The sequence below is a fragment of the Moschus berezovskii genome, chromosome 4 (assembly GCF_049115385.1).
Source record: "Moschus berezovskii isolate FMDL1 chromosome 4, NW_MosBer_1.0, whole genome shotgun sequence".
Lineage (NCBI taxonomy): Eukaryota > Metazoa > Chordata > Mammalia > Artiodactyla > Moschidae > Moschus > Moschus berezovskii.
Window position 1 is genome coordinate 23550956 of NC_142463.1, and position 12079 is coordinate 23563034.

The 12079-nt window shown below is 48.3% G+C and overlaps 2 protein-coding genes across 2 annotated transcripts in view; both read right to left on the minus strand.

Annotated features, from left to right (window-relative positions):
* AGBL4 (AGBL carboxypeptidase 4) overlaps positions 1-12079 on the minus strand; it is a 1400873-nt gene that overhangs the window by 234591 nt on the left and 1154203 nt on the right. The gene's annotated exons all lie outside the window — the stretch shown is intronic.
* Positions 1-12079, minus strand: part of BEND5 (BEN domain containing 5) — a 51640-nt gene that overhangs the window by 25863 nt on the left and 13698 nt on the right. The window contains exons 2-3 of the mRNA XM_055402924.2: positions 10479-10612; positions 7990-8377 (exon numbers count right to left, since the gene is read on the minus strand). Coding sequence (XP_055258899.1) covers positions 7990-8377; positions 10479-10612 — 522 coding nt within the window. The remainder of the gene's footprint in view (positions 1-7989; positions 8378-10478; positions 10613-12079) is intronic.

Genomic DNA, 12079 nt, shown 5'->3' on the forward strand with positions numbered 1-12079 from the left:
CCTCCTACCTACCTCTCCTCTGTGTAGTTCGGTCAGGGGTGTCTTGTGGTTCCTGAAAAAGCCAGCCTCTCTCATAACTCCAAATCTTTATCAGTCTCCTGTTGTCTGAGACATTCATTTCCTCTCTCTGGGCCCGCTTCCTCATCCAGTGATCCTATCTACTGCTGAGGTGGTTTTTTCTACAAAAAGCACCTAGCATCAGGCCCAAAGCAGGTGTTCACAGGGGACAGCCCTTGTCTGAAAGCAGAGTTCTCCCACTTCCATTTCCTCAGACTGGCAAAGCCAGCAGAAAACAAGCCTGCCACACAGCCACACTGAAGCCCATGACCAACAGGCAAAGCCCTGTTTTAAGTGAGAAGCACATTTCCTGTTCTGGCAATGGAGAGAAGCCCAGTGACTCCTGCATGTGCCCGCTCCCCAAGCAGGAACAAAGGGACAGCCTGGAGTTGTTCCTCAGCCTCCTCCCCACTGCCCCAGAAAAGTGAACTCTAGGAAGAAAGAGGAAAGAGGCCCCTGGACTGTCCTGCTACTCTGAAATCGCATCTTAAAACAACCTAGGGTGAACTGTGGGTAATGCTGATCCCGTCAAGAGTGCAAAAAGTCCTTCAAAGGGGAAGATGGTCCATATCTTTAAGAGAAACAATTCTAGTTTTCATTGCTACACCTTTTCCTGCCGCCCAGGGTGAGGAGGCACAGGACACAGTAGTTTGGGCCCCAGCCCTCTAGTAAGCAAGGCAGTGGCAGGCTGTGGACCTCCTCGGTCCTGGGAACATGAAAACCTGACCTGATGGGCTATCTCCCACTTATCCTCTCAGTCCTTTCTCAAAGCCCAACTTTTGTGAGCCCTCCTGTGTATTGGTGAGAGTGAATTGAAGGCTGAAGGAAATGGAAAAGAGCTCTGAGATGAACAAGCCCTGGGAGGAGAGCTGTGACAAAGAGAAAATTGAAGAATCAAGGGGGTCCAAAGGAGTGCTTGAGGATTGGAGGTAGGAAGATGGAATTCTGCCCTGGAACAGTGGGTGGAGGGAGAATTCAATACACTATATACCAGAGAGCCTGAAATCAAGTCCAGGTGTAGCTGTAAAACAGACAATTCAATATGATTTCTGAGGACTTACAAGGGAAAGTAGCAATTCCCAGGAGACGTTAGGAGACCTGGATTGACCAAAGATTAAGACAAGCCAAGACAACCACATCTGTGCTCTCTTGTAGGACAGTGAGCGCCTGTGGTGTGCCAAGCATCGCACACACATTATCTCATGTGCAAACTCAAATGATGCCATATCATTAATGTTGGACGCACTGAGCATTTACTATATGCCAGCCCCTGGGCAGAAGTTTGTACATGTCTTTGCTCATTTAATCCTCTTAAGAACCACAGTGGCTGGTATTGCCATTGACTCCACTATATGGATGAAGGAACTAAGGCCCAGGAAGTTACGTAACTTGCCCAAGGTAACACAATCAAAATATGGAAAAGCCAGTGTTCAAAACTCCAGTATTTCTGACCTCTTAATCAGTGACCAGCTCTCCTGCCTGTATACGGTACGCATTATGATATCCATTTTACAGAGGAGAAAAGAGATGCTGAGAAGGGTTAAATTATTTGCTTCAAGTTGTGTGGTTAAAGAATTCGAAAGCTGAGATTCAAACCCAAGTACTATCTGCTGCCAAAGCCCACGCTGCCTCCAGTACAGGGGAGAGCCAGCAGGAGGCATTTGGCTGACATTCGCCGCTTTTCAAAGGCACCACCAAAGACCTGTGCTGAAAGAATCCAGCTCCAACCACAAAGGATTTTAAAGATCAAAGCTGGTATTTTAACGGACTTTGGACAGAACACAAGGCACGAGCCCAGAGGGGAACAGAGGTGATAGAAACCCAGCTCTAAAGAGCCAAGACAGATTTGCAGGCCACAACGGCTTTCTCCTTCAAAAGTTTCAACCAGCTTGTGATCTGGCCAACAGGGACATTATCTCTTCTTTTGCCTTCTCCTCTCTCAGAAGGAGATAATAATGCTTACCTGGCCTTGCAATAAGGCTACTGGAATAGTCCAATGAGATAAAAATGTCAAGGTCTTTGAAGTCTGTCAAGTGTCATGTACATGTGAATTACTGTTATTATTCTTAGTGTCTATTTCTCTTCTGGTCAGAATTCACCATTTCCACCTACCTTCCCTACAAAGAGCACACAAAATCTAGAGCCATCTCCTGCCTCCTTCCTGCAGATCCAGCACTTGCTAAGTTCTGTCCAGAGTGCAAGTCTGTGCTCCGCCTCGGGCTGTGTGTGCAACTTGAAGGCAAGGACTCTGTCTCCTCCTCTACATTCCTCACTGAGCCTTTTCCAAGCTTAGTTGAACTAACGGTACCGGAATCACACCAAAACCATTTTATCTATTAAGAGGTACTTAGAGTGCTAAAAGCTGACAGTAACATCTGAGCTTTGGTCTCTGACCTCTAAGAACAAGGACTCTGGCTGAGGGGAACTCAAGAGAGATGCTAGAGTTTACTTTCTCCTACACTGGAGCTCACACTTGTCATTGGCTTTCACTGCTCTGCTTCCCCTCACACCCCTGGAATTCTCTGAGTCTGCCAAGCCCTGGTTTAATAAACATCATTCTCACCCCCTAGGCTCATGAATATTTTCAAAAGGGACCGTCTTCCTGTATCTCCAGCACCTAATACAATCCTGGCACAAGGGATAACCTTAAAAAAATGATAAATGAATGAAAGAATAAATGAACACACAAATAAATCTGTATTTTATAAATTAGAAGATCTTCATGCTTTTCGTGTCCTTGGCATTTACTTCCTTGGGAGAAGACAAACAGGAAAGGGCACGAAAGGAGAAAGAGCCTGGCATTTAGTAAACACTTGCAATATGCTGGTTACAGTGATGTATTCTTTACATGTGCTTCCCCTTTTAATTCTGACAGCATCACAGAGGCCGGGAGAGAAGGAACTTTCAGAGTTAGAGGGTGAGTTCCTTTCCATCAGAGAGGGCTGCCTCCTATGCTAAGATCATACAAAAGGAAAGCTCTGTTTTATACAGAGATGTCCTTTGGGGGATTAGGCTGGGGGTCACCCCCCATGTCAATGACATTGAAATACAAGGGCACGTGGCCAAGGGTCCAGAGAGAGGCTCTCAGAACCAGGTGTCAGGAGACCCTTGGAAATAGACCTGTGACACCTTCTGGGCTTGCTTCCTCATCAACGACATGAGGGCAATAGCCTGCATCCTCTCTAAGCTCAGTTGCCACTCCTTGACTCCATGTTCTAGAGAATGTTTCTGTTAAACATATCTTGTGTTTATTTGCGGAATGAAAGAAGAATGAGTAGACAAATGAGTAAGTGAGTCATCCAGCGAAGTCTCTGAAACATCTGATACCATCCTGCTGCCCCTAACCTCGGGCGTACCATCACAGCTCCTGGCTGCTGCGGGACCTTCTCACCAATCAGAGGTCCTCTTCAGGGTCCTGCTCTCTGCTCCCTCGCGTCTATGGCCTTCAGGATCCCAATGCCTGGGGGGAGTCAGCAGTTATTCTTTTTAAAATTGAGCATCCCTAACCTGTGAGAGTTGGACTGTGAAGAAAGCTGATCGCTGAAGAATTGATGCTTTTGAACTGTGGTGCTAGAGAAGACGCTTGAGAGTCCCTTGGACTACAAGGAGATCCAACCAGTCCATTCTAAAGGCGATCAGGCCTGGGTGTTCATTGGAAGGACTGATGCTAAAGCTGAAACTCCAATACTTTGGCCACCTCATGCGACGAGTTGACTCACTGGAAAAAAGTCTGATGCTGGGAAGGATTGGGGGCAGGAGGAGATGGGGACGACAGAGAATGAGATGGCTGGAAGGCATCACCGACTCGATGGACATGAGTTTGAGTGAACTCCGGGAGTTGGTGATGGACAGGGAGGCCTGGCGTGCTGTGATTCATGGGGTCGCAAAGAGTCGGACACGACTGAGCAACTGAACTGAACTGAACTGAACCTGTGGATGATCCAGCATCCTTGAGGTGGGTCTCCTGGAAACATGGAAAGGAGAAAATACTCAAGGGTGGGCCTCTAAGAGCACTGCTTGAGCCAGTCCTCAGGGGGGTGGGGCAAGGAGGGTGCAGCCCAGGCCACACATCAGCCCCTGACCAGGATGTACTGCTGAGATTCAAAGATGGTCTCTCAGCCCCTTCCTGGCTCTTATCTGCCTTGTTATTTATTGGCTTCTTGGAGGTGTGTACTGTACAGGGGCTGTTACAGCAGAGAATGTTTTCCCAGACTCATCCAGAGAGAGTTCCACCTTCAAATGTCAGCCCCTTCCCCAGAACCAAATTCACTGCATTTCAATGGCATGCTTACATGTTTACCTTCATCACTGTGCCCTTCTCAGCCTACAAGGTCTCAATCTTCTTTGTGTCTCCCCAAGTTGCTAGGCTCAGAAAGCATGTGGTCAATGTGAACTGACTGAATGAAGAAATACGTATACAGCCCCCTTTCTCTCCTATAATATAAGATCTTGAGAGGCAGAGAAGTTGGTAAACCTGTTCAAGGTCATATAGTCTTGACTGGTTAGTGAAGACGAGTTAAAAACCAAATCAGACCATGTCTGATGCCCCCTAGGGGTATGGGAAAAGGTGCCTATGGTAATATAGCATCAACAGAATACCAGATAGTATGCTGTGTATCCCTATGCGGTAAGAGGGATGTTATTATCTCTGTTTTACAGATGAGAACACCAAGGTTCAGAGACGTGCCTTCTGCCTACATTGCACCTCGCTCTTCCCACTCACTCACTCCTGCCTGAGTAAGAAAAATGCATTCATCAGGCTCCAGATTAGAAGTCACTTTCTTTAGGAAACCTCTCTTCCCCAATCTCCCAAATTCAGCGGGTGCCCCTCCTCCACTGTCTCATAGCAGAGCTCCTGTCCCTGTGCTGGCACTAACTGAATCAGTGGCTGTCTCTCCCACATCAAACTTTAAGATCCTCAAGGGCAGAGAACAAGGGCTGTATCTTAAATGTATTGAACTTTACCTGCTGCTAAGTCACTTTAGTTGTGTCTGACTCTTTGCGACCCCATGGACTGTTGCTCACCAGGCTCTACTGTCCATGGATTCTCCAGGCACGAACACTGGAGTGGGTCTCCATGTCCTGCTCCAGGGGATCTTCCCAATGCAGGGACTGAACCTGTGTCTCTTGGGTCTCCTGCATTGGCAGGTGGGTTCATTACCACTACTGTCATCTGGGAAGCCCTACTAAGCAAAACGCTTGGCACACAGTGGAGACCAGTAAGTGTTTGTGGGAGAAAAGAGGGAAGAAAGCAAGGAAAGAAGGTTCCCAAAGTCACAGAACTGGGAAGTGGGGAAGTTGGGTTTGAAACCAGGCCTGCCTGGTTCCAAGGACTAGACCAGACCAGACTAGACTACCTCCATGAAAACATACAAACTCCCCTTAGAGTAGACAGCCTTTTATTATACTCTTGGGGATTTATCTTTTGTTAATGAATGGATCTCAAGCTTTCACAGGTCAGGGACAGCTTGATCAGATGTGAATTTTCCGGGATGCCCCTGGTACCTGGAGCACAGAGTAAAACACAGGGTGGGTGCTTTATGCATAACTGTGGCTTAAGCTGACTTATGTTCAATCCATTGATCAGAAGGTGACTCAGATCAGAGAAGAGCCAGCCGCTGGCCCTCAAGATGGCACAGGGCCTGTGGCACAGGAGTGCCTAGAATGACCAAGACACTGAAACCCAGGTTGGGGCCGAGTTTATCTAAGCGTTTTAAGACTAAAGAGGCACATGTACGTGCATGCGTGCAGGCTCAGTCACTTCAGTCATGTCTGACTCTTTCCAACCCTATGGACTATAGTCCACCAGGCTCTTCTGTCCACGAGATTTCTCATGCAAGAATATTGCGGTAGGTTGCCAAGTCCTCCTCTAAGGGATTTTCCTGACCCAGGGATTGAACCCGCATCTCCTACGTTGCAGGCAGATTCTTTACCACTGAGCCACCAGGGAAGCCCAAAGAGGCATATACTGATACAAAACTCAGTGTCTTATTGCCCTCAAGGGTTAGGAGTGGCTTCTGGAGTTTAAACTAAGTTCATGATTATATAAGATAGGCAGTTTCCCTGGGAATAAAAATAATGATGTGGAGAAATTTTGTTTTTAAGTTTGCTTTGTCCCCCATCAAGAAGTTTACAAAAGATGTAGTGTACAGAATGCAATGAAAATAAAAATTATTCATGCAAAGACCAGGAAACACTTCTTCTCTCTGAAAATCTCAGTTCTCTCTTGCCCTCCCACTGCCACTCCAAGATCACACTTTTTTACAGTTAGGGTTTCTCTTTGATAAAAAATTTTAATAACTTTTTATGTTTCACACCACATGTGACCTTTAGTGTCACTGCGCCTCTCAAGGCAGAGTCCAGGAGTGGGGACGTTACTCGCCTAGGAAGTGGGGATGTGGTTTGAGGTGAGCACTACTTCTGCTTCCCCAAGGGACTCTGGGTAAGTCCCAGCCTCAGTTTCCTTCTCTGTAACAGGGGCATGAAAAGGCCTCTTGGCTGACTCCTTAGGCCACCCTGAAGATCTACTGAGACACTGCCTTGGGAACATCCTCTAGGTATTAGGAGGGACCTATCAACGTAAGTAAGGTAGCACATTTATCTAAACATTAGAAAGGAAGGAAGCTTTACATGTAAATCTATTATCTATATAACACAAACCCCCCTTCCTAAGTATAAAATTGTACTGGATTTAAACTTTGGGGATGGCACTTGTATTTCTAGACTAGTCTATTCCCTTTTTGAAGCAAAGAACACTGACGCAGGGTTATTAACGACTGTCTTGAAGGAAGGTGGGGGCTGTGAATTTGTGTTATTACCCTGATTTGCTCAACACTGACTGTCCTCTGCTTTTCATAGTGTTTCTGTCTTTTCCTCTCAGGTAAGCAGTCATTTCTCCCTGCTGGCAAAGTGGCGGCCTTTCAGATTTCCCCTGATTCCAGCTTCTAAACCACATTACACGAGAGAGACAGTGAGAGTGAAAGTCCCTCAGTCGTGCTGACTCTGTGTGACCCCATGGACTGTACAGCCCATGGAATTCTCCAGGCCAGAATACTGCAGTGGGTAGCTGTTCCCTTCTCCAGGGGATCTTCCCAACCCAGGGATCGGACCCAGGTCTCCTGTATTGCAGGTGGATTCTTCACCAGCTGAGCCACCAAGGAAGCCCAATTACATGAGAAAATCTAAAACCCTAAGTTTGTTAAGTTCAGTTGCAGTGTAAGAGCCTATCAAGTTCTTCTATGAGCAAACCAAAGTAGCTTTATACATCTGTTACATTAATCTTCCTAAGGTCAGGTGCCTCTCTACTCAAAAACTCCAGGTTTCTCATTCCTACCAAAACAAACCCAGACACCCCCAGCTGGTGCAGGTTTCCAGGCCTTCAGTCCCCTGTCCTGACTACACATGCAGTCTCTCTTAGTACGCGCACTGCTGACTGCTGCCCTTGGCCACTGCTTGTGCTGTAAAAGACTGCCCACCCTTCGAGGCCCACCTCCTTCCTGGAGTCTCCCTCCTCTGAACTCTCCTCTGATCTTATCCACATCTTTCCCATGGCTCTGACCACTTTCTGACTTAAGGTGACACGTTTTCCTAGAATCATGTCTAACTCACTTCATTATCCTAAAACCCCCTTGGAGCTGAATGAATGCATACATGGCTGGTGGCAAATACGTTTCCAGCTCTTGTTCTCTGAGGCCCCTCTCCCAACTGCTGCCCACTGTGTTCTAGATAGCTAAGGCTGCTGCTTTCCAAAGCTCCTGTCAGATTCACTCTGAGAGAGGATGGCCTCTCTCTCGGGGAACTGCTGAGCCAGTCTCTGCCCTTCCCTCGCCTCAGGGTCTGCCTCTCCCCAGCGCCCACCTGGGAGAGGAGTCGGCACACCATCCCCCCCATAGGGGGTGGCAGGTGGCCAGTGGTGAAGGGGGGGGCACTCACCACTGCCCAGCCTCAGGAGCAGCACGTCCTGCAGCCTGCGGTTGAGGTCGCGGAGCTCCTTCATCTCGGACACGAGCGCCCCGTACTCCTTGAGCTTCTTGGCCTGCTGCACCAGCTGCCTCCGAGTCCGCTCCAGCTCCTGCTGGAGGTGGCGCATCTCCTCCTGCTGCTGCTGGTAATTGCGCAGCAGCTCCTCGTACAGAGCCCGGGGCACGCCGGCGCCCTCCAGGCTACTGTCCATGTCCTCTGTGCCCGGTGAGGCCTCCACGAACACCTCCTCTGGGCACGTGCCGGGGCCCAGGCTCAGGCCGTTCTGCTTCTCCAGCCGGGCCACCACTGCCTCGATGCTCTTGTGCGCCACTTCGCTCGGCTTCCGCCCCTCGGGTCTCTGTGTAGGACAACGAGAGTCAGTTCAGGCAAGGGCAGCTGGGGCTGTCTTGGACTGCGGCTCAATATGTCCCCAGACAATCCTAGAATCACAGAACCACAGAACATCAGTGCTTGGAGAAACTCTGTGCACACACTTAAGACAAAGTTCTTTATTTTACACAGGGGGAAACGGAAGTCTAGAGTGGGGAAATGTCTTGCCCAAAGTCATAGGGTCAGTGAGCAACAGAGGCAGGACTCAGGTCCCAGGCCAGCGCCTTCCCATCCCCATCACTCTGCCTCTTGGATGTATCTCACACCATGACTGCCCTCCCCAACTCCCCAGCCCCCCATCCAACCCACAGGGCTCAGGTAGTGATCTGCTCACAGTGGGTATTCAATGAGTACTTGTGAAGAATCCATGAGAAATCACGCCAGGCCTAGGCATTCCGGGGGGCACCAGTCAAATCTTTACACCAACAAAATATAAAGGCCTCTTCTCCCCACCTCACCCCCCATCCCAAGAAAGGGCATTCCACCAAATAAAGTTTTCCTGAAGAATGCTCCTGTTGGGAAGGATGCTAAGGACTCTAATCTGGAGCAGGAATTGTGTCTTATTTTCTGTTTCTCCACTGCCTACTCAGAACTGGCACCCGGCAGGGGCTTGATAAATGTTTACTTAACTGAAAAGTTCAAAGAATACTAGTATTGGAAGGTTCTTTCTGTTTAACTCCGTCATTTTGCAGGTGAGGAAATCGAGGCTCAGAGAGGAGAAGGACTACACTCAGGGTCACAAGTCAGACCTGGGACTTAAAGCCCAACTTAGAGCACAAGGCTCCTTCCCCCACCCCTGCCAGTCTCTCCTTGAACTCTGGCCAAGCTAAAGCTCAGCATGAAGTGGATAGAGAGAGGACAGTTTAGTGAGAGGAGAACTGTCCAGGACTACCCAGGGGCTGGGGTTTCAGCTGCCTGAGCCTATTCCAGCTCAAGTGGACAAAGCTTCCAAGAGAGGGAGTGGAAGCTATAGGACCACTGAATTCTTCACCCAGGGCAGGAGGGCTAGGGACTCTCCTGACTGAGGGCACTTGTGGGAAGTGCAGACAACCAAAGACACAAGATTCCAGACAACTTAACTATGTCAGGTTGAGACTGCCTTAGCCTCTCAACAAGCTCCTGAAAGTTTTGGAAAAAACAACAAAAAAAAAGAACCATGACTCTGGGATTAGGTTACAAGACAAAATCCTTTCCTGTCATCTTATCAACTGGGATAAAGCGCTACTAGTCTAAATGAATCTATTCATTAAAACTGTAATGATCACTTTAGATACCCATCTGGTAGTACTACACTGGGACACCCACAGGGGCAGTGACCACGTCTGTCTGATCTCTATGACCCCAGGAACCAGCACAGGGCCAGGGCCACAGTGGGGGTGCAATGAATGCATGGACTCAACTCAGCTGAATCTTCTGGACTACGCTTCGGGAATGTCCTTAACCTGAGTCCAAAATCAGACTGTGGTCAAAGCGGAAAGTATCCCGCTTCTGCCTCCCTTCCTCTGGAGCACCCATTGTGCAGAATAAACCTCTGGCTTATTGGACAAGCTATTTAGCAGGCTTCCAAGTAAAGGCTGGAGGAGACCCACTAGGGCTCACATCAAAGGAAATGCAACTCATGCAGAAGTTTTTCTTCTAACCCAGGATCACATTAACCCTTTTGTGTGAACCTGGCATGCCCGCCTCTGTTCATCAGTCCACTCCTGGCGGTTAGGGGGCAACCTGATAGTGGCTGGCTCTGACCTGCTGCCCGAGAACAGCCACCTCATGTTCCTGGAGCCCCAGCAGTGACCTCTCGGGAGCTGGAGGCCAGAGGAAATGCTCCTTCCAAGACCTCAGTGGTGATGACACTGCACAGATGGTGTAAACAGGACAGTGCTCCCTGGAAAGTCAGCTGGCACAGCCAGCTCCTACCAACTGGCCCAAGTCTCTCACCATGTGACCAGATCATGGCCTGTGACACCAGGGGACATTTACATGGGCAGAGGAGGCCAGACTGGAATTCTTCAGCTATCAGCAATCTGAAAAATGCTCCCCCATACTTTCAAAAAGAGGAAAGATTTTGTTACCTTGATGTGTCTAAGCTGTAAATCTTCTTCCCCATAATCTTTAACCTCCCCATCTTCTTCTACGAGATTGAGAGAAAGTTTGGGGATTTTTATTTTCTTCTGCATCACACTGTTTTCAAGGTCAGATTTGTCTTCTAAAATGCATACCAAAAAAATAAGGTTCATTATGGGTCAAAATGCTCAAAATGCCCACAACCTCAAATGCTAGAGAATGACTGAGGCCAGACCAGTTAAAGAGGAAAAGCCAACCAATTCAAGACATATTCCCTCCTTCATGCAGGGCTCTTGAGAGCAACAGTGCAGATCAAGCTTGAGGATCAAAGTGAAAGTGAAATCACTCAGTCGTGTCTGACTCTTTGTGACCCCACGGACTGTAGCCCACCAGGCTCCTCCGTCCATGGAGGAGCAAGAATACTGGAGTGGGTTGCCATTTCCTTCTCCAGAGGATATTTCTGACTCAGGGATCGAACCCAGGTCTCCCGCACTATAGGCAGACGCTTTGCCATCTGAGCCACCAGGGAAGTCCTGAGGATTGAGGGTATATGCTAAAAGCACTACCGTGCAAAGCACTGAAATAGCACCCAATGAATGTGCTGAGGGGTTTTCCTATGTATACCTTAAAGGGTGGCCTTTTATGAAGTTCTAGAATCTTGGAACCGGAATGACCCTTAGATTGCTATGTTTTTAACTTAACTAGCACACAAATTCCTCAACAATCGAGATCTTTTTAAGCTAAAGGACTTCCCAGGAAAACTTGTTGGGTTTCAGCCAGCTCAGGTTCTAAAGAGCATGAAGGGATGATGGCTCTTAAGATAAAGCCTGGACTGGAGCTGAGGTGGAGCCTCCCCACAGCCCAGACACAGGACAGACTGAGTTAAGATGGTTACAGGAAGAGGAACAAGTAACATTCACTGCCTTTTTACTGATATCAAACCAGGAGACAACAGAGTTTGAGGGGCCTCAGTGACCACGTGGTCCAACTCTCCCATTTTACATGTGAGGATGGAAGAAGTGTAAGGAAGAGCCAGGAAGCGGAAAGCAGGCCTCTGGCATCTCACCGTGCTTACGTGCGACACCACCACACGCCGACACGCACTACAAAGGGCGGCACAAACACAAAGGGCTGCTGCTCTTTCTCATCTTCAAACCCAACTTCAGATCATCTGAGAGAGAATCTTCAGAATTTACAAGCACTTAACTATTTCAGAATGCAGTCAAATGCCAAATGGCCTTAGTAATGGAGCCCAGGCTGGTCAAGAGTAGGACTCCAGTATCAGAGCGGCCTCGGTGTGAAACTCAGCTCTTCTGTGACAATGTGAGGAGTGGGGACTGAGGGCCTAGTCACGTGATCTCAAGTGTCTCCTCTACAAACGTGTGGGGGTGACAGCAACCTCACATAGCGCAGCTCATAGACACCAGGCACTCAATGAACAGGATGTTAAAGCTGGTATGGTCAACATGCTCAAAACTGTCTTACTTCCCCAAGCAAAAGGTGGATAAAGATTCTACAATTAAAAAAAAAAAAAATGAAAGAATGACTTCAGAAAGGTAGAGTGTAAGGGAAATGCCCAGGTAAAGAAGGTGGTCTTTGTTAACAATCT